Source organism: Myiozetetes cayanensis, unplaced genomic scaffold, assembly GCF_022539395.1.
Source record: "Myiozetetes cayanensis isolate MyiCay16 unplaced genomic scaffold, myiCay2020 scf7, whole genome shotgun sequence".
NCBI classification, from domain to species: domain Eukaryota; kingdom Metazoa; phylum Chordata; class Aves; order Passeriformes; family Tyrannidae; genus Myiozetetes; species Myiozetetes cayanensis.
The window spans coordinates 51,937,209-51,962,150 of record NW_026087964.1 but is presented as its reverse complement, the minus strand read 5'-3'; the positions used below and the strand labels follow the sequence as shown (position 1 = coordinate 51,962,150).

The window sequence follows — 24,942 nt, the reverse complement described above, 5'->3', positions numbered from 1 at the left end:
GACCAGAGGAAATAGCCTTAAGCTGAGACAGGGGAGATTCCAACTGGATATTAGAAAAAATTATTCACTGTTAGAGTGGTCAGACTTTGGAATTGGTTGCCCAGGAAGGTGGTGGAGTCACCATCCCTGAAGGAGTTTAAGAGGCATCCAGATCTGGCACTGAGTGAAATGGTTTAGTGGTTTAGGGGTTACAGGGGTAGTGCTGGGTGGATGATTGAACTTGCTGATCTTAAAGGTCTCTTCCAACCTTGATGATTCTATGATTCTTGACACCCACCTATGCTCGGCTCACAGCCATCGACTGCAGAGGGCTGGAGGGGCCCTGGTGAGCCCGTTGGGTTCCTGCAGGAGTGGAGATGAAGAAGAAAAAGAAAGCTGTCTAGTTTCTCTTGTACATGCTGGAAATAACACTGTTACCTGCTGCCACCTTTTACCTTAGCTTGTGACTCCTGCCCCGGGATGCCTGCTGAAGGGTCCCTGAGGGTGGGGGGCTGTTGCCACCAGCAGGAACCGGGAATATTCCTCAGACACCACTGGGCGACGCTTCTGGATTCTGTCAAAACAGTGCCCTCAAAGTGCCAAACTGAAAGCACCACAGTGCTGATAAACCCCTCGGGTGGGGGCAACGGGGCAGCGCAGAGTGCTCTCTCTGGCCTTGCACTCATTTCCTGCCCTTGGGCCTGCCTGTTCTTTCAGGAGCTGTGTCTCCTGCAGGACAGTCCAGGACAGTGCTCAGCATTCGTTCTGCCAGGGCCTGTGTGACAAGTGCTGCTTTGGCACTCCAGGGTGGAGAAGGACAGAGGTAGTTGTTGTCCCTCGCTGTGAAACTGAGGGATGCAGCACTGCCCTGTATGGGTTGTGTTGCCTTAAAGGTTGCGGAGGAAAAAAGACTCCAGGCAAAATTAGGTAGGTAGGAGGTAAGATAAGCAGCAGAGGTTTTAATGAGCGCCAGGCTCCAGGAATACAACCCACGTGCATGTTCTCTCCAACACAGGTGCTACAATCTTTATAATTATATCCAGCCAATCCCTGCCCGGCCATCCGCCCGGTTCTGACCTCCAGACACGCCCTTCAGGAATTGAGTCTGATGGAGTTTTGGGACCCTCTCTTCCTCATATCATCTTCATCAAAGCATGTGCAGTTTTTGGAGGCTTTCCAGGGCTCTGGTCTTGAAGGTCGTTGTGTCTATGTCTATTATCTTCTTGTGCAGATTTTAGGATGTTCTCTACAATTCTACCTTGAAAATGGGACTAAACAGGCTAGTGGAATTTAGGGGGATTGATATGGGAATTAGGTAACAGGTTTGGCTATGTGTAACTCCTGTGTTAAGGGTAAGGGATTAAATGCAGTTACGTTAAAATCTATATTCACTACACAACTACTTCTAAAATCTACCGAAAATTAAAAATTAAAAAATCAAAAACTCCAAGGCCACAGTTGCCAGTGGCTGAGCCCTGCTGGGTGGCCCCCAGGTCGATGCATCCCTTCCCATGCAAAAAGCAGCTGGAGCTGTGACTCAAGACAGCTAAGAGAGTCTGCAAGTTCCCCGTGCTCCCAAATTTGCTCTGGAGGGATTGACCCACACATGCCTGTTCAGCTGCTGACACTGTGGGAACGGGCTCCCACTGCATGCTTCCTAGGCTCCCTGGGGCCCAGCATGAGACATTCCTCTGTTTCTCCTGGGACCATGGTATTTGCATACATGTCCTTGGATTTCTCCATTCCTCTCTGGAAGTGCTGCGTGCTGTTCTCCTGGGCGAAGGGCTGCACTCATAAGCAAGCAGTACACAAAACTTGAGAAGTTTGACACATTTTGTTGTTGTTGTGCTGTGCTGTGTTTTGCTTTAGTTTGTTTTTTATGGGTAATTCACTAGAGAAGTGATGAAAAGGGGGTGAAATGTACAGGGGGACACATCATCCAATCCAGTTCTAGTTACAAAAAAACATTTTGCACATTTCACCTCCTTCCTTTATCTCCTGCCAATTGCCAGGCATCTCCTTCATGGACGCCCAGATTCCTGTTGGTTAGAGTATCACAAGCCCTCATACTCTTAAGCAGAGAATGGCAGGGTGTTTAATTAACCTGCAGTAACTTACCAGAGCAAGCTTTTCTGACATGTCTCTGTCAGCATTCCACTCAGTAGGAGGAAAACTGTAGCTCCGAAAGGAGGAAGGACATCGACACGTTTCCTTTCCTCTCCCCCCCACCCCGAATCTTTTCCTTTCCACGCCAGACTGTAGGCAGTGCCCTTGCCTGTGCTTGGAATAATTTTTCCTCGCAGGCAGGAGGCCTTAGTTCATGCTTTGGTGCAGAAGGACCTCTAGCGTCCCTTCGCAGTTCGTGCTTTGGCATCACCGCTCTAAGCTCGGTATTTCTCCATCTCAAGACCTTCGTAGGTACTGTGGAAGGAGACAAGATGCGCGTAGTACCTCTAGGGAAGTGGTTGGAAGAGACAAGGCTGGGTTGCTCCTCCCTGGGCAGAAGTCAATTACTGTGAGCAAAGCTCACCTTGCTTTGTTTACACGGCTCCTCTGCGGCTCCTCCACATCCCTTTTTCTTCACCCCGGGGACCTCCACGTGCCTTTTTGTGCACCACAGGATGCTCCATTTAAATACATCATATTAGATGCTCCTGCTGTCTCAGTAATGAATTTTCCCCTGTGTTTCAGTGAGGGCCAGTATAAATCTGTAGATTGGTGTTGTGCTTCTTGGGACTTTTGTAGAGTTCCCCACCAAAATCTGTGCTTAGTATTCAGCAGTATAAATTTTTCTTAAGTAGATTTAATTAAAGTTATCAGTGGCAGCTATAGGAATAAAACAAAAGTGCTCTTATGTGTTTGGATCCGTTTCATCATTCATTCCTTATTTCATCACCAAGATGGTCCTGCATTCATCACTCCAGTGAGACAGTGTGGGAGGTGGGGCAGGCTGGGTGGCCTTTCCTGGTGGGGGAAGAAGTGTCCAGGGTCTCTGAAGGCGGGAGGAGATTTGGCAGACAAAAGTAGACTATGTGAGAATGGAAGCAGACAGCTTTCAGATATTGGTGTATTTCCAAATCGAGCGTTTCACTTGGTGTTAGACTTCTCCCAGCCAAGCAACTCCTCCGAATCTGTGCTGGCTCTTACTTGGGATGCAGTTGAGCAGCAGAGTACATCTGTCGATTCTCTACAGGATGGACACGGGCAGGTCGCTCTCCGAACTGAATAATGAAGTCAAACGGGTGCCTTTTCCACATGGAAGACCCTCGCCTTCTGGTTTCCCCTCTCGTCCCACCCGAGCAGCAGCCGCCTCCCCAGGCTGAGGAGAGGCGGGAGCCCACTGGAGCCCAGCAGCTCACGCCTTTTCAGCGCAGAGCTGGAAAAGCTCCGGAGCTTCCCCGCTCCGGACTCTGCGGTGCCGGGCATCCCTCCCGCTCCTCCTCCCGCTGCCGCGGCCCCTGCCGAGTTTCGGTTTCCATTTCCCCGCCGGGGCGTTCCCGGCGCTGTCACGGGCTCTCCCGAGCTGTCCAGCGGCCGGCGGGCGAGGGATGGCGGAGAGACGGCGGCGGGGTCAGGAGAGAGGCTCGAGAGGTACCGACCGGCGCTCAAGTTGGAATAATCTGCTGTGCGACCCCTTGGGGAGGGGAGCCTCTGCGTGAGGGACTTAAACATGTCCCAGTGCGCGGCACTCGGAGAGGGGGGTGTGGAAGGAGGAAGACCATGCCGGGGAATAGACAGAAATTTTCCTCTCTAGTTCCATGTTGGGGGTGTGAGGAGGGTGGGCAGTGAGACTCCAGAGCTCTAAGGGAAATCAGGGCGGGCTTTACCGGTGACTACCTTTCACGCTTGGACATCCTGGGTCTCAGACACTTGTGCTGCTGCAGGGCTGCATGCGAGTAGAACAGGTGCCTCAGGGTCAGGAAAGCACCTGCAGCCCCTCAGCTGTAGACAAGAAGGGACTTCCTTCTGCTCTAAATAGTCAGTGTGTGAATTTTTCATCATTGCTTCTCCAGTGTCATGTAAAACGTTTGACTTTAGGCATCCTCAAGGCGGTGACAAATCTGGGGTGGTCAGATGCCTCAGGAAGTGCTTTGTTTCCCCCAGACACTCTCAACAGATGTGCAAAAGTGACACACTCTGCTTGTGCTGACTGGTTTCACTGGTAGTCGTGGGGGCTGGAGCAGCCTGAGAGATGGGGAAAGGTCTTTCAATGGTAGCCAGAAGAGTCATCCAGCATGAAACCAAGCAGTGGGTAGGTAGGACACAGAAACCCTAAGGAGCCTAAGAAAATAAGCCATACACACTTGTCTGACTTTTTCCTGAGAAGCAGAAGCTGTTGCTGAAAACAGTAGCACACAGAGATCTTGGGGAGGGGGTCAAGGTGATTAAGATGCCTGCTGCCTCAGCGTGACCATTGTGTCTGTCTGTCTGTGTTCTGCAGAGCACACACAGTCGCAGAGGAATGAGGTGCAGTGCTCAAACCATGATGAAACACATAAGCTCATTCTCTCCCATGATGGGAAGGTTTCTGAACACTGGGCTAAAGCTCCAGCAAACTGCTCTAAATTAAGGTAAGGAGCTGTCATGGGGTGGAGGTATGGATGGCAATGGTCCAAAAATACAGCCTGCTTTTCCTAAAGGTAACATCCAAGACACTGAGTCGTGTTCCTGTTGTAGAAAGGGAACTGGAATGCAAACATTCCTAGTTACCAAATCTTTATCTTCTTTTTTTAACCCAGCGAGAAGAGCACAGATTTTGAGGATGATACCAAGGTTTGAGCTGCTTGGGATGCACATGAGACAGGTTTCTTTCAAGCTTAGTAAGGATCAGTAGTACTACCAGAATAATGCAGATGATTTGCAAACCACACATGGCTTGGGAAAACTGCATGTGAAAGACACAAGCATGTCTGAACCTTAGCACCTTCTTATTAAGCTGTGAGGGTAACCATCATGTACAAATGGCCCAGCAGTTTGCTGTGTGATTTTCTGTTAGCTTGCCCAGGGCTGAGCCTGATTCTTTTCCAGCTTCCCAAGGAGCAAACCACAATCAAATCAGTTAGCGCTGCTGCAGCAGGCCAGCATAAGAGCAGGGTGAATCAACTTAGAGGTGACCTCTATTCTTCCACATATTTTCTGCTAAAAGTGAAAGGGCTTGGTGAGCAGAGGATCTTTGTCCTTTACTTTGTCTTACGGCACAGCATCTATCTATTTTGACTTTTTCTTTTTCCTTATTTTTGTAGGCTGGTGAAAGAACTAGGAAGCCTAAATATTGTTCAAATAGCATGTGGAGGCCAGCACGCCATGGCACTATCCAGAGGTAGCCTCTTTCAAGAACTCTTTTCCTCCAAACAGCAGTCACATTATGGCAGGCTTGCTCTGAGAAGGCAGTGTTTGTACTGCCTCCAGTAGCTGGAGACATCATCATAGAGTAATGAATGGTGGGTCGGGGACACTGGCTATCAGTGCTGTTACAAAGAGGTCAGAAACAAATGGAAATTTGGTCTTGCCTTGGAGCTAGTTCCCTGAAAACAGCACAGAGTTTTGCTACTACTTCCAAAGTGCAAATACTTCAGGGAAGCATTGAGGCTGAACTGTGTTTTTTATTCTGTGTGTGAAGGAGGTGAGCTCTTCACCTGGGGCCAGAACACCCATGGACAGCTTGGATTGGGGAGCCAAACCACATTTATTCCCCAAGCACAGCTGGTGGAAAGACTAAGGGGCGTCCCACTTGCTCAAATTGCTGCTGGAGGAGCTCACAGCACCACCGTGTCACTCTCTGGAGCTGTGTACTCCTGGGGAAAGAACGATTTTGGACAGCTGGGACTCGGAGACACAGAAGGTAAGGAAGGACAAAACCAGGAAGATGTTTCTGTGGTCAGTGAGCTCACCAGGTCACTCCTCAGTCTTGTCAAGCCCCTTTGGTGCAGCAGCAGACAGTAAAGTCTTTTGTAGAAAATATTTCTGGATAAGTTCTCTGTTTCCTGACCAGGAAAGGCATGTAGGAACAAGGGATTTAAGGGCTGTATTTCTGTAGAGAACCTGTAATCATTTTATGTGGCTAACTGGATAGTGTGAGCTTTTAAAACCTCTGAGATCTTAGGGATTTATTACCACTCCCATCCTCTCTCTGGGAAGTCTTGCATAAAAGAAATTGTTTTATACTTTTTTGTCTTATTTAATTTTTTGTAAACAGATGGTGAGAGAAGAATTAAAATCATTCATTGTCTTCACACCTAGAAGGCTACAGCAGAGTTGCCCTAGCCGGACAGAACCTGAAGTTAGCAGAATCTAATCTGAAATGAGTACATACCCTTGAGAATCAGATATTGTGAAGCCAAGTACTGTTTGGCAAGGAAACAAAATATTGAATTATGTTTCAAACTGAATGTAAATAAAAATAAAATACTGTGAAAAGGACAAAACATTATGAGGAAGAGTATGTTATAGTGAAGGGTAGAAAAACAACCCAAAAGCAAGTTGTAGTTACATGAATTGCTGTAAGAGAGCGACTGAAAAGTGCTTATGCCCTCTGTTTTCTAAGTTTTTCTATGTATGAGACCCTGCAGTACTCTTCCACTTTAGCAGTGCTATCTTCTTTCCAGACAGGGACTGCCCATCATATGTTGGAGCTTTAGAGCACTGGAAGACTGTATTTATCTCATGTGGGGCAGATCACACTGCAGTTCTCTCCAAGGTGAGTTTGAAATGGAAAGTCAGTATCTGAGACCTCACCCTGTGAGAAAAGAGACACTGCTGAAAGTCATCATGGAGAGCTTGGGATGGTAATGCCTGCTTCCATCTGAGTCTGAAGGTGATCCCCAAGGGATGTTAACTAAGCTATTGGAAAAACTGGCCTTTTCTCAGATTACCATCACCTGCTTGCAAACTTTTGCATGGATATGGTGAACTGGAATCCTGGAGCACAGGTGTACAGTTCAACTCTTAGTATTTTTAAAAAATATTTTCTTTTTTTTGAGGGCTATAGAAAATGAGAACAATAGCTAATTCACTAGGATATATTTATACACTAAGGTTTATTCATAAAATTCTTAAGCAATGGGGAGTTATTGTCAGGAGTTAAAGGATTTCTCAGAACTTTAGTGATTTGGACATGACAGTGCATCATTAGGCTTGATGTAAAGTGAACCCTACCCGTGTTTGAATCAAGTCCCATATAACATTTTGTGTCTTGCTGGCTTTCATTCTCGGTTGCAACCATTTGAATGTCATTAATAATGCAGTGATCCTGTTGTTTGTTTCTTCATTTCAAGGAGGGCCTGGTGTGCACCTTTGGAGCTGGAGGGGCTGGCCAGCTTGGTCACAACTCCACCCGAAATGAACTCATGCCTCGTGTGGTGGCTGAGCTGTGGGGAGCAAGGGCTTCGCGGGTTGCCTGTGGCAGGTAGGAAAGTGCCAATAACATGTCTTCTAAGGGCAATGTCTTAGAGAAATGACTGAAGAACAGTAGAGGAGCAGTCACCAGGATGTTCAAATCCCTGTATGCCAGTAGATCAGCACTGTCAGAATGTTGTCCACTCTCCAGTGTAAGACTCTTCAGTCTCCTGCCAGAGCCCCAGGGAGAGCAGAACGCTCAGCCCCTGATGAGCAGAGGGAGAGGGCTGCAAAACCACCAGAAGCCCTTAGTCTTTTGCTCCTCTAATAAACAAAGGGTATACCGGGTTCCAAAGGGCAAAAGGCTGTCAAACATCTGCACTGGGAAAGCCACTGAATTCCCATCCACACTGACAAACTGGTGGGTCCTTAGTAAGAATTAAAGAGCTGTGATAATTATGTAGTTTTATTCTGCCTTTCTGTAACTGGGGCAGAAAAAGTCTCCTGTCAACTTACGTGGGCTTGGTATTGGGTTCAGTAGCGCATCAGTTGTGCTTTTAAAAACAGAAGGGTGTGAAGCTAGCAAGGTGTAACATTATTTTTGTCTGTGGGAACCAAGGTAAATCACAAACATTAGAGGCTAGTGTAGGAAATCTGAGTCTGTATGTTTCTTTATTGCTGAATGCAATGGAGAGTTCTACTTTGGTTAAAGGAATTCTATCTGGACTGTCAGAACTTCCAATGACAGGCCTCAGGTTTCCACTCTGAAAATGTAGCTGTAAATTTTATTCTGTCTCTCCCAGTTGTTTTTACTTATTATGAGAATTGTGGGTTTTTTTCCTGAACAGACAGCACACTCTGGTCTATGTCCATTCTTTGGACAAATTTTATTTCTTTGGTTCTGATGATGAAAGACAGCCACAAGATAAGAGGAAGCCTAATCATTTGATACCACTTCCCATCGATCCACCAGTGAAGAGTACAAACTCCTGCCAAGGTAATGAGCATTGCAGATGTATACAATCTATATTTGTTTCTTCTAGGGAGGTGTTTGCTTTCTTGATTTCATGTTTAAACTGAGAGGCAAACATTATATCTCATGCTTAGTTGACCTTCCCAACAAATTCTATGACAAATTATTCCATTTGCTGCTTGATTTATCATCACAGGCAATGGCCACATAGGATCAACTTTTGGACAGGTAACTACTATCTGAGGGGTTTTTTTAATGTTTCACTTTTGTGCACTGAACTCTCTGAAAATAATGACTGTCTCTTCAAATGTTCATATGAAAACATTTTTGTTCTTTCACAGAAAATAACAGGTCGCAAAAGGGGATTAAAATTACCGCAGGAGTAACGAAAAGTTTTGTCCTTTGCAAGGAGAACTGGGTATGTGCACATTTGATCACAGCTTACCACTGTTCACAATACTGCTGGAAACATTTGGATTTTCCATCCTGCTTTTAGCACTACAATTTCATATATGTCTATTGCAGTTTTTTCCGTGCTTACCTAGAAACTACCTTATATGGCAATTATATATGTTCTGTGAGTAATGCATCTGGATCATGCTGGATGACCATTAATTTGTTCATGCTTAGGCTGAACTCTCCTTGTAAAGATTGACTTAAAAAATAAGAATCTCATCTGCTAGACCTTTAATCTTGTTGATGTTTCCATACATTTCACCCAGAATTCCTATTTGAATGGAATTGCCACTCTGAAGGATAAAAATGTGGATGAATGGATTTCTAATTACAGTTCGAAAGTCCCCAAGAGGGTAAAAAAGTAAGTCAGGAACCTGTTTTGGGGTTTGGTTGGGTTTTTTTCCTTGATACATGATTTTCTCTAAAAATAATATATTTTTTTGGAGACTACTATAGGAACTATTGTTCAAGAATTAGCCAAGACACAATCTTGTACCAGTAATTCTCGCCTAGTTTTTGCATGGAAAAAAGAGATATTGACAAGCAACAGCTTGTCTGTAACCTTTTTGCAGGAACAGAGGAGATGTACTGCCTGGCTTCAGAAGCCTGTCCTCTACTTGCACAGAATGGTTAAGCTGATGAAGAGCCAACAAGTTAAATCAGCAAAAGATTCTGCCTGCAGACCAAGGCCTTGTGCAAAAATTGCTATCTGGAGTACCCAAACTGGATTGTTTTGTCTGTGTCAGCGTTTAAAAATCAGTGGTCCTTTCTTTAATTACCCATTTTCAAAAGCAGTTAGTATGTACTGCTGTGGGATGCCTTACACTTGTGTCTGAGAATTATGATCGTGTTAGCCTTTTTTCAGGTCTTACATGAGAGGTTATTTTCTTTGTGAAAGTCTGACTCCAGCTGCTGAATTTGAGCATTTCAAAATCCTGGCTAACCTGGAACTGAATGTTTCCCTGACCACTTTTAGCACAGTTTGGATCATATGGAAAGTGTTTGTTGAGGGGGTGAGAACGAGAGGGTTCTTTCCAGATCTCAATAGGAAGGGCCTGACAGCAAATTGCTTGGTAAAATAGCTGCTTCAGTAAGAACATAACCAGGAATACAGGTAGTGAGTAAATCTAACAACCCTTCAGATGATGGGAACCCAGTTTTTGTGCAGCAATAAATTGATAGCCTGATGGATTTTCCCTCCACATGCTACAAAGATCCTGTCCATGGAGGGGATCCTTCTCCCTCCAATGCCTTTATATGTAATGATAATGTTCAGACCTGTCAGGAGAAGATATCTCCATGATAACATCCAGCAGCATGCAATTAGCTGCCATGGGACACTTGAGCAGGTTCCCCTACAAGGCCTAGGAGAGCAATGAAGTTGCTAAGAGGTTTGTGCGGTCAGGTGCAGAGACACTTGTACAAGTCTTTTTTGTTCTCTGGGAATTAAAAACCTGAAGTTGAAAGGATTGACTTTGGTTTGTCTTTTACTATCAGGAATATCAGACTGATCTTCTCATCTGAGGCTTGCATCAATGGAAGCTTCCTGCAGGAAAGGTAGCGTGCACTGACTTAGATGTAACAGAATATATTGGCTGCATGTAAACTGACCAGACAGTGTTATTTTAGACCACATATTTAGAAAAGATTAGTCTTATCTGAATTTGCTAGAAGCAAGCCCATATTTTTCAAAGCCAAGCTAAAATTAAGTTTTTGTACCCCCCTAGTCCTACTGAATTTGCTAGAGAAGCTCACATTCTAGAAGATTATCCTACTGTGATATTTGATAGAATAATCCCTTTAGGCAATATTACAGCTTTCAAAGGATCCGTAATAGCTCCTCCCAGCACCGAAGTGGAAGTCATTTTAGGGTGAAATACAGGAAATCTGCTATCAGTAGTTCACAGCCACAAAAGAGAGGAAAGACAGGATATTAATCAGGTCACAAAACAGTGACCTGTGTTGTCTATCTTCTTAGAACACATGAAATTATACCCACTGGAGCTAGGGCTGAACTTTTCAGTTATTTTCTCATGTTAAAATGCTTCACTATTCAGTCATTAACAAAAACCAGCTTCTTACATAATTTGGTGTTCTCTTTTTTTCCCTTTGTGATAGAGACAAACATTTCAAAACCTCCAAAGAATTCTCAGGTGTAGACATATCCGAAAGTGAAATGTTTTTATAACAATATCATCAAGAAGCCAGAACTCTTCCAGGAGGTAAGGATTTGATATAAGGATTCTCACTACACAGATACCGAGGAGCTCTGGATTTGTGCATGAAACTTAGGAATTTCATGCCAACCCAATTACTTTGGCAAAACATAATTGCATTTTAACCCTTGTCCCTTTTTTTTTTTTTTTGCCTCTGAAGGTTCGAAAGAAGATTGATAACTTACTGCCATCACTGTCTTCCTCTCCCATCTCACCTGAAAATTTGAGAGTCTACTTGATCTTGCCTTTCATTCTGCAGGGGGAGGATGGAAGCTCCTACCATTCACTGAGGCTACTAGCAAAAGCCATCATGAAGCTCCAGCCAGAGGACCTGCAAACTCTTGGTAGGGTTTTATGGTGATAGAACTGAATGATTTAAATGCTTGGTCATTTTCTGCTGCAGAACAAGAGTCATTATCACTGATGTAGTGTGTTCCAGCGCTTGAAAGAATTGCTGCTGATAGACGCAGAAACATGGGGACGATGCTGCAAGAATAAAAAAATTCTGAGGTTTACTAATTTTTGTAGTCCAAAGTTAAGCAATTTTTTGTCAAGTATATTTGATAAAAAGATAAAATGCAGCTTCATCCACAAATTGCAGTGATTTACATGTTACATGTCACCTCACTAGCTGTTTTCTTTACAGCATGCCTATGCTCAAATCTAGAAACATCCTTTTTCAAGGAGCTGGTCAGTCTGTATCAGAGGGTTTCCCAGGAAAACCTTTCTCAATTTATCAAGGAATTCCAAATCTGTGGGCCAAGAGACCCCTTCAACCTGTCCCCAGATGAAACACTGCCTCTGCAAATACTGCAAATGCTTTACCAGGTGAGAAAGTACTTGGATCCTCATTGGACAGGATGTTTCAATATGGCTTTGCATATTTTAATCCTTTTCACTTGTTGAATTCTCCGGGTTTCCTTCTTACAAGGAAACATAGGGCCTTGTCATCTGACACTGCTTCAGGAATCTCTTTGGCTCTACACCAGCACAGCTGTGAAGGAATCCTGCCTGAGTTCTGCCTAACTGATCCTCTATAGAAACTAAGAGCTAAGGCATGTTACAGCCCCTGGCAGGGGGAGGAATGCCTTCAGTGGTGTGCAGAGTGCATGCATTCATGCCTACAGAGCTATGGATGTGGTGTCCCCTACGCAGCATGCCCATTCACCTTTCTGCTGGTGAGATCCTTCACCCCAGTAACCAAATTTAAAAGACAACCTACCTGCTTGACACATTGGAGCTGTCACAATGGTGCTGCAGGAGGCTTTAAGAGCCTGTTACTTGAGAAATTCTCTGGAACAACAGTATTAGAGCCTCTTTAGCTGAAAACAAACAAGGGGAACAAAGGGAGCAGTAACTGTGTTCTTGACTAACACCCTTTCTCCTGTGGAGATGTTCAAAGTCTAGGAAAGTCAAGAGCTCAAGCACACAGTATGAATCGGAGAAGAGTTGTTAAATTTTGTTCAGAACTGAATATTCTTTTAGCTGAGACTGCAGATTTGGTCCTTGAATCTGCATTTATCCAGATAAATAAACTCAAAAATGCAGCAGGCCTACTCCTCTGTGATTACATCATTTGGAGCTTCACATGTTCACTGCCTGTCCACAAATATCTTTGCCAGGCAACAAATATGAAAATGAACAGGGAACTACAGAGTGTTCTGCAGCATGAAAGATACTCAAAGGGAAACGTACCTTTCCTGATGGAGTCCTGTTAAGGAATCTTTGTAAATGAAAATTGCTTTCCTGCTAGTTTATACATGGCTTTCCGAGACTTCTCGCTGTGGGGCGCTGTGCTACTTGTAGCACTTCGATCCTTTCACTTCTATTCAGGGTCTCAGAGCTCTGTCTGCAGAAAGCCCGTCAGTTCTGTCCTGCCACAGAGATGCACAGCTCACTAGATCCGCTGCTGACATACTGTGTGTATCAACGCAGGTGAACTCCAGAACTGGTTTCAGAGTAGAAGAAAGCAACTTCTATGTACCTGATGTGAAAGAGATTATCATCTTCTGTCAGTTCTTTAATAAAGCAGTAAGTATAAAATTTTATCAGCAGTGCAAAACACTCTTTCTTTTGTCTTTTATTTAAATAGTTGATATATCTCTCTCTAGATATAATTATACAGATATAGATATATAAATATTGATATGAAAGGCAACTCTAACACATTACATCTCAAAGACAATGCATTTTCTCTAGCAAGCCCTTTACCACCCCAGTATTTTAGCAGCTACAATAGTGCCTTTCCTGAGATGACCCCTGGTTCTGAGAGCTGGAGCTGTCCTTCAGCATCTTAAGAAGCTCTGTTGGCTTTGAATTAGTAATCAGTGTGAAAAAGCACCATTGCTATACTTCTTGTTACTGTGGATTTTATTATCTTTTATTAATGGAAATATTGTGGGGTGTCTTTAAACTTTTGTTTAGAAACCATATTTCAATTTACTTACATTTTAAAACAAAACCATGATATTAAAAATAATCTGTCAAATGGTTTATTTCTTGATGTCATGAAGGAGTGAAAATTAGCTACCAAATGCAGTCAGTGTCACAGGAAGCAGGATGGTGGATAGTAGGGGCTTCCTTAGGCAAAAAACCGTAGCTTTCTGGCAACTTGTCTGGAATTCGAAGGGCAACTGCCTCATTCCTTCATAAGCTTTTGTTTGCTAATGTGTCAATTTTGTACCAATTAACCAGAGTGGAGGAGAAGGTTTGGGAAACAGCACAGAACCAAAAGCCAAATAGGACATAACCTGAAGTTGCTGCCTTATCACACTAGAGGTGTAACACTTTGAATTATTTTCATACCAGTACCTGTACTTTTGGTAGTACAGACAATAAAGTCAGCAGTTTTTAAAAACAAGTGTACCATAACCTGGGTATCCATGACATTTTTACTATGTGTTTTGGTTTAGCTGAATTCAGCTATTAAAATCACTTTCTCTCTGTTTTATTCTTGGTGTCTGTCTGCACAGGCAGGTTAGATGCCTCTCTGTCAGTGTTTCTCGCAGAAGTGTGTAGAAGCTGCTTTTAGGAAGCGTACCTTTGCCAGTGGAGTGCTCATGCACACAGCCAGGGCACATCTCAGACACATGGGACTTTGCCAGGGTACAGGCCAGCAGTTCAGTCTCCACAACGGAGAGTACTCCAGAACTGGTTTCTCAGGGGAAAATCAATGTGCCTTTTCCTTTCTTCCCTGTCGTTTCAGGTAGCCCTATGGACCCTGAGCAAGTATCCATGCATCTTTGACACGCAAGACAGGATGGATGCTCATAGAGCAGAATGCCAGGTTCTGTTCACAGAACAGTGCCGTCTGTCTGAGATCTTTACTGAGGTAGGTGTGGCCAATTTTGTAACAAGTTAGAAGAGATAAACACACTGCAAACAACTGTTATTTCAATCCTCAGAGAACCTGTACCTACACGGGAGACAAATGGGAATTTCATGTTAGAAGAGAGTGCTTTCTGCAAGACATATGGAACAACTTAGAACGTGCCTCAACCCAGGAATTCAGGAGGACCTTAAAGGTAAGATACCAAACTGTATTATTTGTTAGCTCTAAATATCTTGCTACAGTGTTGCTTGATTTTCAGTGTGACTGAAGTATTGGTAGAAGGGTTTCAGTATTCTCTGAGCATACAACGAACAAACTGTTCTTCAGATTATTATACATGATCCATAAGTGGTGTAGAGTAAATCTGGATGGCAGTATCTTACGCTGTTATTCCAGGTAGCCATCAAGCTTTGTTGGTGTAAGTTAAATCCGAGTGGCAGTGCTATTTCCTGTGAGGTTGCTTTGGGGTAATGTAATAGGACTGCTCAGGAAACTAGACTTGTCGAAGTCCAGTACTATTACTGCTAGACTGACTTTTAGACCCCATGCTAGTTTGCTGCACATGAAAACCCCAGTGGCTGAGGAACCAGCCTTAGCAGGCAGCAAGCAACATAGCCACAAAAAGCCATTTCTCTCATGGAGATACTGTTTGAAGGGGAAGGATGGATAGTGCCAGCGAGAGAGATGGGAATCTGATCATAGCGCTGCTGTCTCCATGTGCCTCTATTCTGTGGCTTCCACACAAACCCAGAGGTTCTGGCAGCTGTATTTTCTGCAGGAATCGCAATGCTAGCCCTGCCCTGCAAAAAGCCACTAGCTGTGTGACATGGGAAGAGGGCGCCTGCCCAGAGTGGAGTTCAGCTCAGGGGCCATGGGCCCTATCAGTCACTAACACAAAGTCTGGCACCACGCCTGTGTCACAGGAGCCATCAACCTCAGTGCCCTACTACCCAATTCTGGTGCTTCCCAAGTGAGCCTTCTTGCCAACAAGAACTGTCAAAGCTTTTCCTTCCCATACACTTAGGAGAAGATTCACAATGCCCCCTAGAGCTAGAGCTACCTTTCCTTCCCACTTCCTCACTTCACCAGCTATCAGAGGCGTTTATTTACAGAGGTAGTGAAGCTTCAGCTCTGTACTGTCCTCTAGATCTCGTCTCCACCGACTGTGCAAGAAGCTCTGACAAACAGCTGCACTTAGCGAAGTCAGCCTTCAAATGCACCTAGTGCAAGCACTGCCTTTCACACTGCACATGGCAGCATTATTTACAGCATCCTGATAAATTTGACTGCACTATTAGTCACCCATCCAGAGAAACTACGGTCTGCAGTATCTACAACTTGGTGCTGCACTTCTGCATTTTTCAGCAGGTAGAGGACATTAATGTGTTTGTGTTGCACATATAAACCACTTAGCAGCAAAACATAAAAAAGAAGCCTTTATAACAGATTATTGTAGCACTGGCCTGTCCCCTTCATAGCTGTGTCCAGCTAGGAAGTTTTTCAGACAGTACTGAGAACTTGGCATGTGACACCCTCACAGTGGTCTGTCACCCCATTCTCTAGTGTTGCTGTTAACGAAAACAGGGAAGGCTGAAGTGTTTAGAGGAAGTATCTCCTGTTCTGTCTCTACTGAGTAGGAGATGGTGCTAAGGGAAAGGATATTCTACATACTTAAAAAGCATTTTTATAGCTGTTGACTTGGCTAACAAATCCTAGGCTCAGTTGGGAATTATTTTTCCTCTAACCTGTCAGGAGATGCCTCTTTAACGAAAGTGACCCAGCCTGGTTACCAAACTTGTGTACTCAGGTATATTTAACACACAGTACTGGGACACACATCTCCTAAGCAGATGCTGGAATATGTTGGAGGCCACTCTAACAAAACCCCCAAATGCACAGGTACATCTGTTCTGCAGAGTTGTCATTTACCCATCTTATTCTTTAAAAAACGCAGCAGCCACTGCACATACAGACATGGGTATCATCCAACAAATTTCTTCATTTATGTCAAGTCCCAAATTTTGTTATTAAATGCCAGCCTAATTTATTTTAGGTTATGTTCTTCTGACAGTGAGACAAATATACTTCAGTACACACATCAAGTTAAAACAAAACCAAAGTTCTCAAAGAGAGATTCGTATCACTGCATGTTTAATTTAATGTATTATTTAAGATCAGTTTTTTCAGTCAGGGTACAGTTCTTTCTCATGAAAACAATCTCCACCTAGGTCGTTTTCATTAGTGCCACTACAAATGCACAACAACACTCTTGAAGGGATACAGCAGAGGGAATTAGTGCTCTTATTACTCCTGCTCTTAGCAGTAGGTAACAATGGGCTGCTGCTTCATACAGTTCGAGATACTACTAGGAAAATGATGACAGTTCGTAGTGCCAAAGGGAATTCTCCAATGAACTGCAATACCCGATGAGATTAAACCAGCTGCGTTGATTTAGAGAAGCCCAGGGGTTAGCAAAAGCATCTCACTAGTTGTGCCTAAAAAGCTTAATCCCCATCCAGGTCCAAAGGTGAAAGAACACATAAACTGGTATTGTAATAGGAAGGAGGAGACTGTAGAAACAGAGGCTGTTCGTGCTGGTGCAGCCCTGCGGGAAGGCTTCGTCCACGCTGGCTGAGTAAAACAAGCCTGCCAAGGACAGGAGGGGAACGAGCACAGTCAGAGTGGGCAGAGAGGGCAGCATCCCTCCCCCGGCCATCAGTCCCAGCTCCCGCTGTGCCGGGCGGGTCCTCAGGGCTGCTCCGAGTCCTCGGTCGGGGGCTTCTTGCGCGTCATCCTGGCAGCCTCCGGGACCATGTTCGGGATGCCGTCGATGATGGGGTAGGCGATGCCCAGCTCCTCGTTGATGAGCTCGTTGGTAGCTTCTTCGTACCTGGACGGGTGCAAGTCGGGGTGGGGGTGGGGTGGGGGGTGGGTAATAAAACAAACCCACCAACAAAACAGAAGGAGGGGTGAAAAAACCTGGGTTCGCCCTCGGAGAGCCCCTCTGGCTCCACGCCCTGGGCTGCAGCGGGCCCAGGGCGGGCAGCGAGCGCGGCTGCCCCGGCCCGCCCTCACCTCAGCGGCTTCTTGGAGAGCGGACACACCAGGAAGCGCAGCAGAGACGGCTCCGGCGGCTGCGGCCGCGCCGAGCCAGAGCCCTGCTCCTGGGTCCCGGATCCCTGGTCTGGATCCCGATCCCGGTGCTGTTCCCGGTGCTGTTCCCGGCTGCCTGCCGCCGCCCTCCGCAGCAGCCCCGCCACCGCTGGCCCGCCGCCCCGCAGCATGGCCGCCGCTCCCGGCCCCGCCCCGTGCGGCCCCGCGGGCCTGTGGGTGCCGTAAAATGGGGAATGTGACACGGTCCTCTGGAGTCAGGATGTTCCTGGATGGAAGTTCTTTCCGTACGCTCGAGCCTAAAGGAAGGCAGAAAAAAGAGACCTGATCGGTGGAGCAGGCAGCAGCCGGCATTCCCTAGTCAAGGACATCCGGGAGCCCGCGAGCTTTAGGGATGCCGTAAATCAAGATGTTGATGTATGTCTTTGGATAACTTGGCAGAATACTCAATAAGATACTCCATGTATCTTATAGTTGAACTATGTTCATTATAATACTAAAAAAAAAAAAAAAAAATCACACCCCACGGTCAAAAAGCCCCCTGCCCAGGTGAAGACCCTTCCCCTGAGCGTACGGAGGAGTTACCTGAGGTTATGTGATTTGTATGGGAATTACTAACCAATCATAATAGCAGGGCTGTACTTGGACAGTTACTAACTCTGGATTTCTGTGTATAAATGATGGCATGAAAAGTCAGCTGGGGTGTGCTTGATTTGTGAAATACCACCGAGCACCCAGGTTTGCGCAGCTCTGAAATAAGTAATCAGTGTCTCTCTCGGCTGTGTAATTACTGGCTTGTTGGGTAACGAATCTGATTTTGTGGGCGACGTGGGTGTCTGTGTCTACGGGTGTCTCGGGCCTTGCAGGTGGTGTTCGTGGGCGAGCAGGGATGGGACGATGGTGGGCTGTCCCAGGAGCTGTTCACCATTGCTGCCAGGACCCTCTGCCAGCCCGGCACCAGCACCTTCCGCCACTTCCCCTCCGGACTCGTGTGGTTCCCGAGCAAGGTGAGGCAGCCTCGCGGCAGTGGGTGGGGAGCCCACCCATGGGAAAAGGCAGTCACAGCTTTCTGGTGTGGTTGTTCCTAACTAGGCCTCGGGCTGTGAGGATAAGGACACCTTCTTCCGGATCGGGACGCTGTGTGGGATGGCCCTGTTTAACCAGCGCATGGTGCCCATTCCCTTCCCCAGGGCTTTCTACAAAAAGCTGCTGGGCCTGGCCCCCACCCTGGAGGACCTCGAGGAGCTGCTCCCAACCATGGGCCGGTACGAGCCAGGCATGGCCCGAGCTTAGGCTGGGTCTCCATGCACAGGGAGATCCCTGAGTCTGAATTCAGGGTATCTACAGTATCTATGTTTGCCATTGCAGAGCTGCTAAAAGCCACAGATTTCCAAGGAGGTCCTTGTCCAGGGCACAGATGTTGCTCTTGAACAGAGGCTGGCGCTGCCAAAACAAAAAGCCGAGCCCCATGGCTCAGAAGGGGTCAGATTTCTGCTCCACATGAGCTTAAGTCCACACTGTGAATATGTAGTTCAAAACACTTTGAGCTTTAGTTTGAACTTGAAAGATCTAAGCACCCAATTACTAATGCCAGGTTTTTTCCCTGATTTACTAATTATCCATTTCCATGATGTTGTTTTACACAGGCACAGTATTGCCATACACTTGCAGTTGTGCCAATTCTGAGAGCAGGGTTTCCATGCACTGGGAAGGGAGATTTCAGACAAACATAGCAAGGAGAGGTGCTGCTGTCACCAACATAAAGCTTTTAGGCCCATGAAGCCCAGCTTTCCACACAAGTGCTGTGAACAGCTAAGGAGATGAGAACTGTATCCAATGAGTCAGTGATTGTGTTGAGGTGGTAAAGAGTCCTAAGTGAACGGAAACATCAGGTTGCCTGCAATACTTGCAGAGGTGCTTCACTTCTCCCAGATCATCCCACTGGTCCACACTTAATAGATAATATCTGGAAGCGAGGCTACGGTCCAAGCCCACTTCTCACTGAACTTTATATAAAGTTGTCCCCACAAGGCATGGGGATGGACTGGAATCCTTTTTTTTTACTGGAGGCATTTGCCCTCAACTCATGGCAGCAGCATGACATAAGTTCAGGGCCATATATGATGGTTCTCTATGAGTATAGGTGTTGTGTATGTGTTTTGTATGTGTATGCGTTTAAATACTGCTTATCAAAGGATGGTTTTCAGCAGAATTTGAAAGTGCATCGAGTGGTCATGTTTCTTCTCTCTTTTTTCCCCTTTGTGTTTTTGACAGGATTCTCTGGGGCATTTTGAATGAAGAATGTGATCGCATCCTTGAGAGCATGGACATAGACTTCACGGTAAGGCCGCTGTGCCATTCAGACATCCGATATATGTACTCGGGCAAGACTGTCCCAATGCAAATGACACAGCTTGTCTGTAAACTCAGACTAGTAAAAGTGCTATGTCAGGCCCTGCAGGAAGAAGGATAGGTGTGGCACATGTATATCTGTCATATATAATAGATATAGCAGCCAACTTTTTTAATTATTTGTGTAGATAATGGAAGAAGGAGATTCTATGGATGTCGTTGAACTTAAAAAAAACGGTACCAACATTCCTGTCACTAAGGATAACAGGTCAGTTTTATTTTTACATTTCTTATCCTGTTATCTGGTTACAATTGTATGAAATAACATGTCTATAAGCCATCCCCATATACTCTTAGAAAATACTGACTTCAGTATTATGCCATTGGTCTTGGTCTTTGTACACTTTTGGTCCCTGCTGTATTTGCTGCACATGTGCTAGACACTGGTGGTTTGTGCAAGCAGCAGATGAGAAGGAGATCCTTGGACATCCTGGCATCTGCGTATATCAGGAAAATTCCTAACAAATGTATAAATACCCTTGAACAGTATTTTCAGTGAAATACAGATGATTTGTCTGGCAAATCTAGCTATAGGTACACCTCCATAAGGGTTTTTTTTTAGAGCAAAATGTTTTCTGCATAGTTATGTCTATGGAATGTATCTTGTATATAAAAGAGAAGGAGCAATCAGGTCAATAAGGCTTTGTGTCAATATTAACCTCGGCACAGAGGACAGAGAAAAATTCTGTATCCTGAATTATGCAGATGATCTGAGGACTCATAGGGATGCACAAGAGGACTGTTTAGGAAGCTTGAGGTATAGCATTTACATTGAGTTGATTCTGCAAGTACAATGTCACTACACAAATCCCCATCACAAGTAGAGAGAAGAGTGAAACTACTGATTAGCAGCTATGCAAATATTTATTTTGATTTTTTTATTTTGATTCAGGGAAATTCTTGGGCATTCAGTAGGAGTTTTGTTGAATTTACACCATTTAGGTCTGCTAGGTTCCATTTTTATAATAATTTGACAGGATTTCATTAGAGTGTTCACATGAAGTACAATGAGTATTACCAAAATGAATGCATGTTGGCCACTGTTCTCTTTTATTTGTGAAAATCCTCCCAGCTTATTCAGTGAATAAATAATTGCCAGTGATGACTGATCTCAGTAGACTGAGTCTTTACAGTTCAGTGGGTTGTACAGAATAAAGGAATAAGGCATAAAGTTCTCTATAATTCTCCTTTTACAAAAGCACCTACCGTATTGCTCATTTGATATTTTTTCCAGGAAAGAATATGTTGACTTGTACGTGAATTATGTGTTCAATGAATCAGTGCAGAAGCCATTTCAGGACTTTATGCGTGGGTTTTTAAGAGGCTGCCCAGCTAGAAATTGGAAGATGTTTCTCCCTGCAGAGCTCCAGGTTGTTCTCCAGGGACACACAGCAGTTGACTGGCATCTCTTGGAAAAGGTATTGTATACAAGCACAGTGTCCTTCTGCTGTATCTGCGAAGCATAAGCTACTTCTGACCTGTTCTTTCATTGATTGCATAGGTCATGAACAGATGGACAGAAGCTCAAGGGACTTTCTCTTTTTTTGACTTGTGTCATTGTTCTGTTTCTAGTCTACATCAGGTATAAGAATAAAGGGGACTAAGTATCGAGCTGTAGCTCAAGGATTGTCATAAGAATCTTTGAAAAAACAAATGAATGAGCAGATTCTGGAGGTTAAGAGGATTTGAACATCCATGAACAGGATTATAAAATTTATCAGATAAAATGTTGTTGCTTTAAATATAAATGGAAATATTGAGGATTAGCTGGCCTGTTTTATTTTTGTGTTTTTGACAGAATGTGGTATACAGGATGTATAACAAGTCAGATAAAACCATCCAAGATTTTTGGAATGTGTTTCATGAACTTCCAGAAGAAAAAAAGAAAATGTTCCTTGGTAATGTATCACTAATTTTAAACTTTTCATAGTTCTTTTTTCTCCCTCACAACACATTTTCTGCTGCCACATTTTCTAGTGAAAACCACGAAGGCTTGCCTGAGTGCACCTGACCCCCTTGAACCTTGCAATTACTTTATCCCTTGCTTTTGTGGTTGTCTTGTTGGTCAGAGGCCTCAGTTTGTGTGAGCAGACTATACTGATGTAAGCAGTTTACCTTTCTCAAAGGATTGCCAAAGCTAGCTCATTGTTTTTAAATGTAGAAGGTCAGACCTAGCCTGGTCATCCTCATCCACAAAGTCTAAATTATAAAGTAAAAGACAGCTCATAATTATTATTAATTAGTAAGAGACTTTATTGTATTTAGGTACAAATTCAACAAAGCAAAATAATTAGCATATGAAAATAGCCATATGTTTACACTAATTTCCCTTCATGATTTTCATTACATTAATTATTTTCATGATTTTCAATTAACATTATCTTGGTTTATTTTTTAATTTGCTTACTTTTTCTTGCTTATTTTATTTCTCATTCCTTCAGGTTTTTTGTCAGGATCTGATCGAATCCCTGGCTATCGATTGGAATGTTTTGGATTTGTTATTGTAGATGCTCTAGCAAATAATCCAGATGAGCTCTATCCCTCTGCCAATACCTGCTCCCTTGTTTTTTTTCTCCCCAGATACAGTAGTAAAAGCATACTCAAGGAAAAGTTGCTTTATGCCATAGAACATAATGAAGGTTTTGGCTATGACTAACTCTTGGTCAGAAGCACTTCAAAGCAAAAATAAGCAAAAAAATCTTTGTTTCACTTGTTATATTTTTCTCTTAATAACTCAGATTTACTGGTTTCTACCCTACTTTATTTTTAATGCACTTTATAAACACTTGAGGGTGTGTTATTTGCTGAGATTTTATACTGATTATAAAAATGATCTTGGACCAGATACCTCATGGTTAGATTGTAAAGTTAGGAAAGAAGAATCCTATTTGAAACACTTCTAAGAACCAAGCTGATAAGCAAGTCTATTTAAATATTTGTGCAGACATGGTCTGCACTGTGCTGGTCTTGTTCACTCGGTGAGCTCACAGCAGCAATGTACAATAATTTGTACATTACCAAGCACACACACAGGATATACTGAGCAGTCATCCTCGCAAGGGCAAGCTAGGGTAAGGTTTTCATCTGTGTTAGTTAAGAATTCTCTTGGGGACCAACTGACAGGAAGGAGACATGTTCCTGCAAACTGTGAATTGAAGAAGTCTGCTCACCTGGATATGGCCTTTGACTTATCTGAGGGAAATGCTCAGGATGAGGATTTGATCATTCGTAGACTTTTCCAAAAGTTGTATTTGTGAAGCATTAATGGACTTTTTATTATTTAGTGTGGTAACTGTGATATTTGTCATATTTCTTTAGATCTTCTAAGGAGATGTTTTGCAATTAAATCGTAAAATTTTAGGCTTGCAGAACAGCTCTGTCTACAGAGCCTAGTGGACATGAGGCTTGCAGGGCTTCTGGAATCTCATTGTCAAAACAGTTCAGAGCATTGGCAGGATATTGACAGTGTCAGGCAGGATGTGTGTTTTCTGTTTATTTTGCTTTGTAGAGAAACAAACAACAATCATGATTTTTCAGCAGTCTTCACTTTGGTCTGTTAAATGTATCAGGGGCCATATGTAAAGATGATTTTTACTGTGTTGAATTAAATGACAATTGATTAAATTTTCACCCCTGTGGTTGTGCGCTTCTGTCATTATGCATCTGCCTATGCCTGGCAGCATATCTGTGTTTTCTGTCCTCCTTGATCTTGGGAAGCCATTCACAATAGGAGTCAAAGGCTGATGTAAGTGTATTTCAAAGAGATGCATTGTATATGATGAACAAGTCAGTCTTTCCTGTTTCATGCAGAATGTGCTTTAGATGAATGTAAAAATTGAAAGTGAGAAGTCAACAGCGGTTTTTATTTTCTGTTCTGTCTTGACCTTGTGTTGGGTATCACATGTACACACAGCCTCTTGGACCAGGGTAAAATGTCAGTAAATGACATAAACCTTTTTGTTTTGTGACAAAAAGTGACTGTTAATGCTTTTTCTTTCCTTTAGAAAAGTAAATGTTTCCTAGGAAAGACTGGGGCATTATTTATGAATTTCCAGCTCAGTATAATGGACATTGTTACATACAAAAAAAAAAAAGAAAGCTTCCTTTTAAGTTATAGTATAGTAATTAGTAAAGAAAAACATCAAGCACTCACCTCAAGCACCAGGGTGGTACAGGAAAGTAGGTGGCATGGCAGTGGTAACAAGAGGGGATTTAGCACCTTGGAAGATGCCAGCTGTCAGCCAAGGGAAATGAGAGGACATGGCCCACTTAGACCTAACCCCTGTCCTCCTCACCCACCTGGGGCAAACATGACATCACAGGGATGCTTACATCCTCTGGGAAAAGCACCACCCTGCTGCAGGTGTATTTTTGTGGAAAGAGGGAAGTGGCAGAAACCCAAGCTGTTGTCCCCATCCCGCGCCCGGCTGATGTTGCCACGCCATGACGGGTTTCTGTTTTGGCAGCTCAGCCTGCTGTTCATAAGCCTGCTCCGACTGCTTGTTTCCCTTTTTATAGTCTTCTAAGCCTCTGGTAGGGCTTGGAAACCGAGAGTGATCTTCTGTGCTGTGCAAGTGCATAGAAGATGTATCCTCTTTGGGTTTCAAAATAACCCATTAGAGATTAAATGATAATAGGTTTATTTGGAGCCTGAAGGAATTTCCTTCTCATCACGTATGATGCAACATCACATGGGAGATTAAGGCCCAGAGTAACTTTCAAGGCTATTTTTAATCTGTCCTCAAATAAGCCCTGCTTTTATATATATATATATATAAAGACCTTCAGAGTAGAGCATTCCTCTCTGATTTTCTGAAATTAATTTGGACACTGAGTTGTGTTTACATTTTCTCAAGCAGTGCCCATTATAAACCATGCAGGACAATATAACATGAGTGAGCATCACATTCAGCTGTGAGTTTAAAAGGCTTCATACAGGCAGCTAAAGTACATTGAACCTGCAGCAGGAATCTTTTTTAGGCCACTTGTCTTATCTGACCATCACCTGTAGAGAAGTGCAAGAGCCTGGCAGAGCTGCTGATGTAACCAGGGTAGATCTGGGGCAACCAGATCCATCCTAAGCACTTCTCGTGGCTTGTAAGCCATGAGAAATTAAGGAACCCTGGTGA

General features: G+C 44.0%; 2 protein-coding genes across 3 annotated transcripts; one reads left to right on the top strand and one right to left on the bottom strand.

Annotated features, from left to right (window-relative positions):
* Positions 1-3,522: 3,522 nt before the first annotated feature.
* On the top strand, positions 3,523-23,783 carry LOC126652072 (probable E3 ubiquitin-protein ligase HERC4). Its single transcript, XM_050338616.1, is given in 24 exon segments — positions 3,523-3,570; positions 4,421-4,550; positions 5,223-5,299; positions 5,600-5,821; positions 6,585-6,676; positions 7,254-7,384; positions 8,163-8,311; positions 8,629-8,705; positions 9,010-9,104; positions 10,241-10,300; positions 10,862-10,913; positions 10,915-10,965; positions 11,120-11,303; positions 11,606-11,787; positions 12,895-12,990; positions 14,165-14,290; positions 14,364-14,483; positions 18,268-18,408; positions 18,494-18,666; positions 19,676-19,742; positions 19,942-20,021; positions 21,048-21,231; positions 21,612-21,711; positions 22,255-23,783. Coding segments are annotated over 24 exon segments (2,847 nt in total). The 5' UTR covers positions 3,523-3,527; the 3' UTR covers positions 22,470-23,783.
* On the bottom strand, positions 16,425-17,589 carry LOC126652070 (phosphatidylinositol N-acetylglucosaminyltransferase subunit Y). Of its 2 annotated transcripts, none has more exons than XM_050338614.1 (2): positions 17,366-17,589; positions 16,425-17,180 (listed from the first exon to the last, which is right to left on the bottom strand). In XM_050338614.1, the coding sequence occupies exons 1-2, from the start codon at positions 17,572-17,574 to the stop codon at positions 17,039-17,041; spliced, it is 351 nt and encodes a 116-aa protein (XP_050194571.1). In that variant the 5' UTR covers positions 17,575-17,589; the 3' UTR covers positions 16,425-17,038. The 2 variants fall into 2 exon arrangements, with proteins under 2 accessions (XP_050194571.1, XP_050194572.1); XM_050338615.1 differs by having other exon boundaries at positions 17,366-17,557.
* Positions 23,784-24,942: the final 1,159 nt, after the last annotated feature.

Excerpts from the sequence above, each read along its gene's own strand:
- LOC126652070 (XM_050338614.1), bottom strand. The coding sequence starts at position 17,574 with ATGCTGCGGGGCGGCGGGCCAGCGGTGGCGGGGCTGCTGCGGAGGGCG. Across the intron at positions 17,181-17,365 it reads CTCTCCAAGAAGCCGCTGAG|GTACGAAGAAGCTACCAACG; the intron begins GTGAGGGCGGGC and ends GCACCCGTCCAG.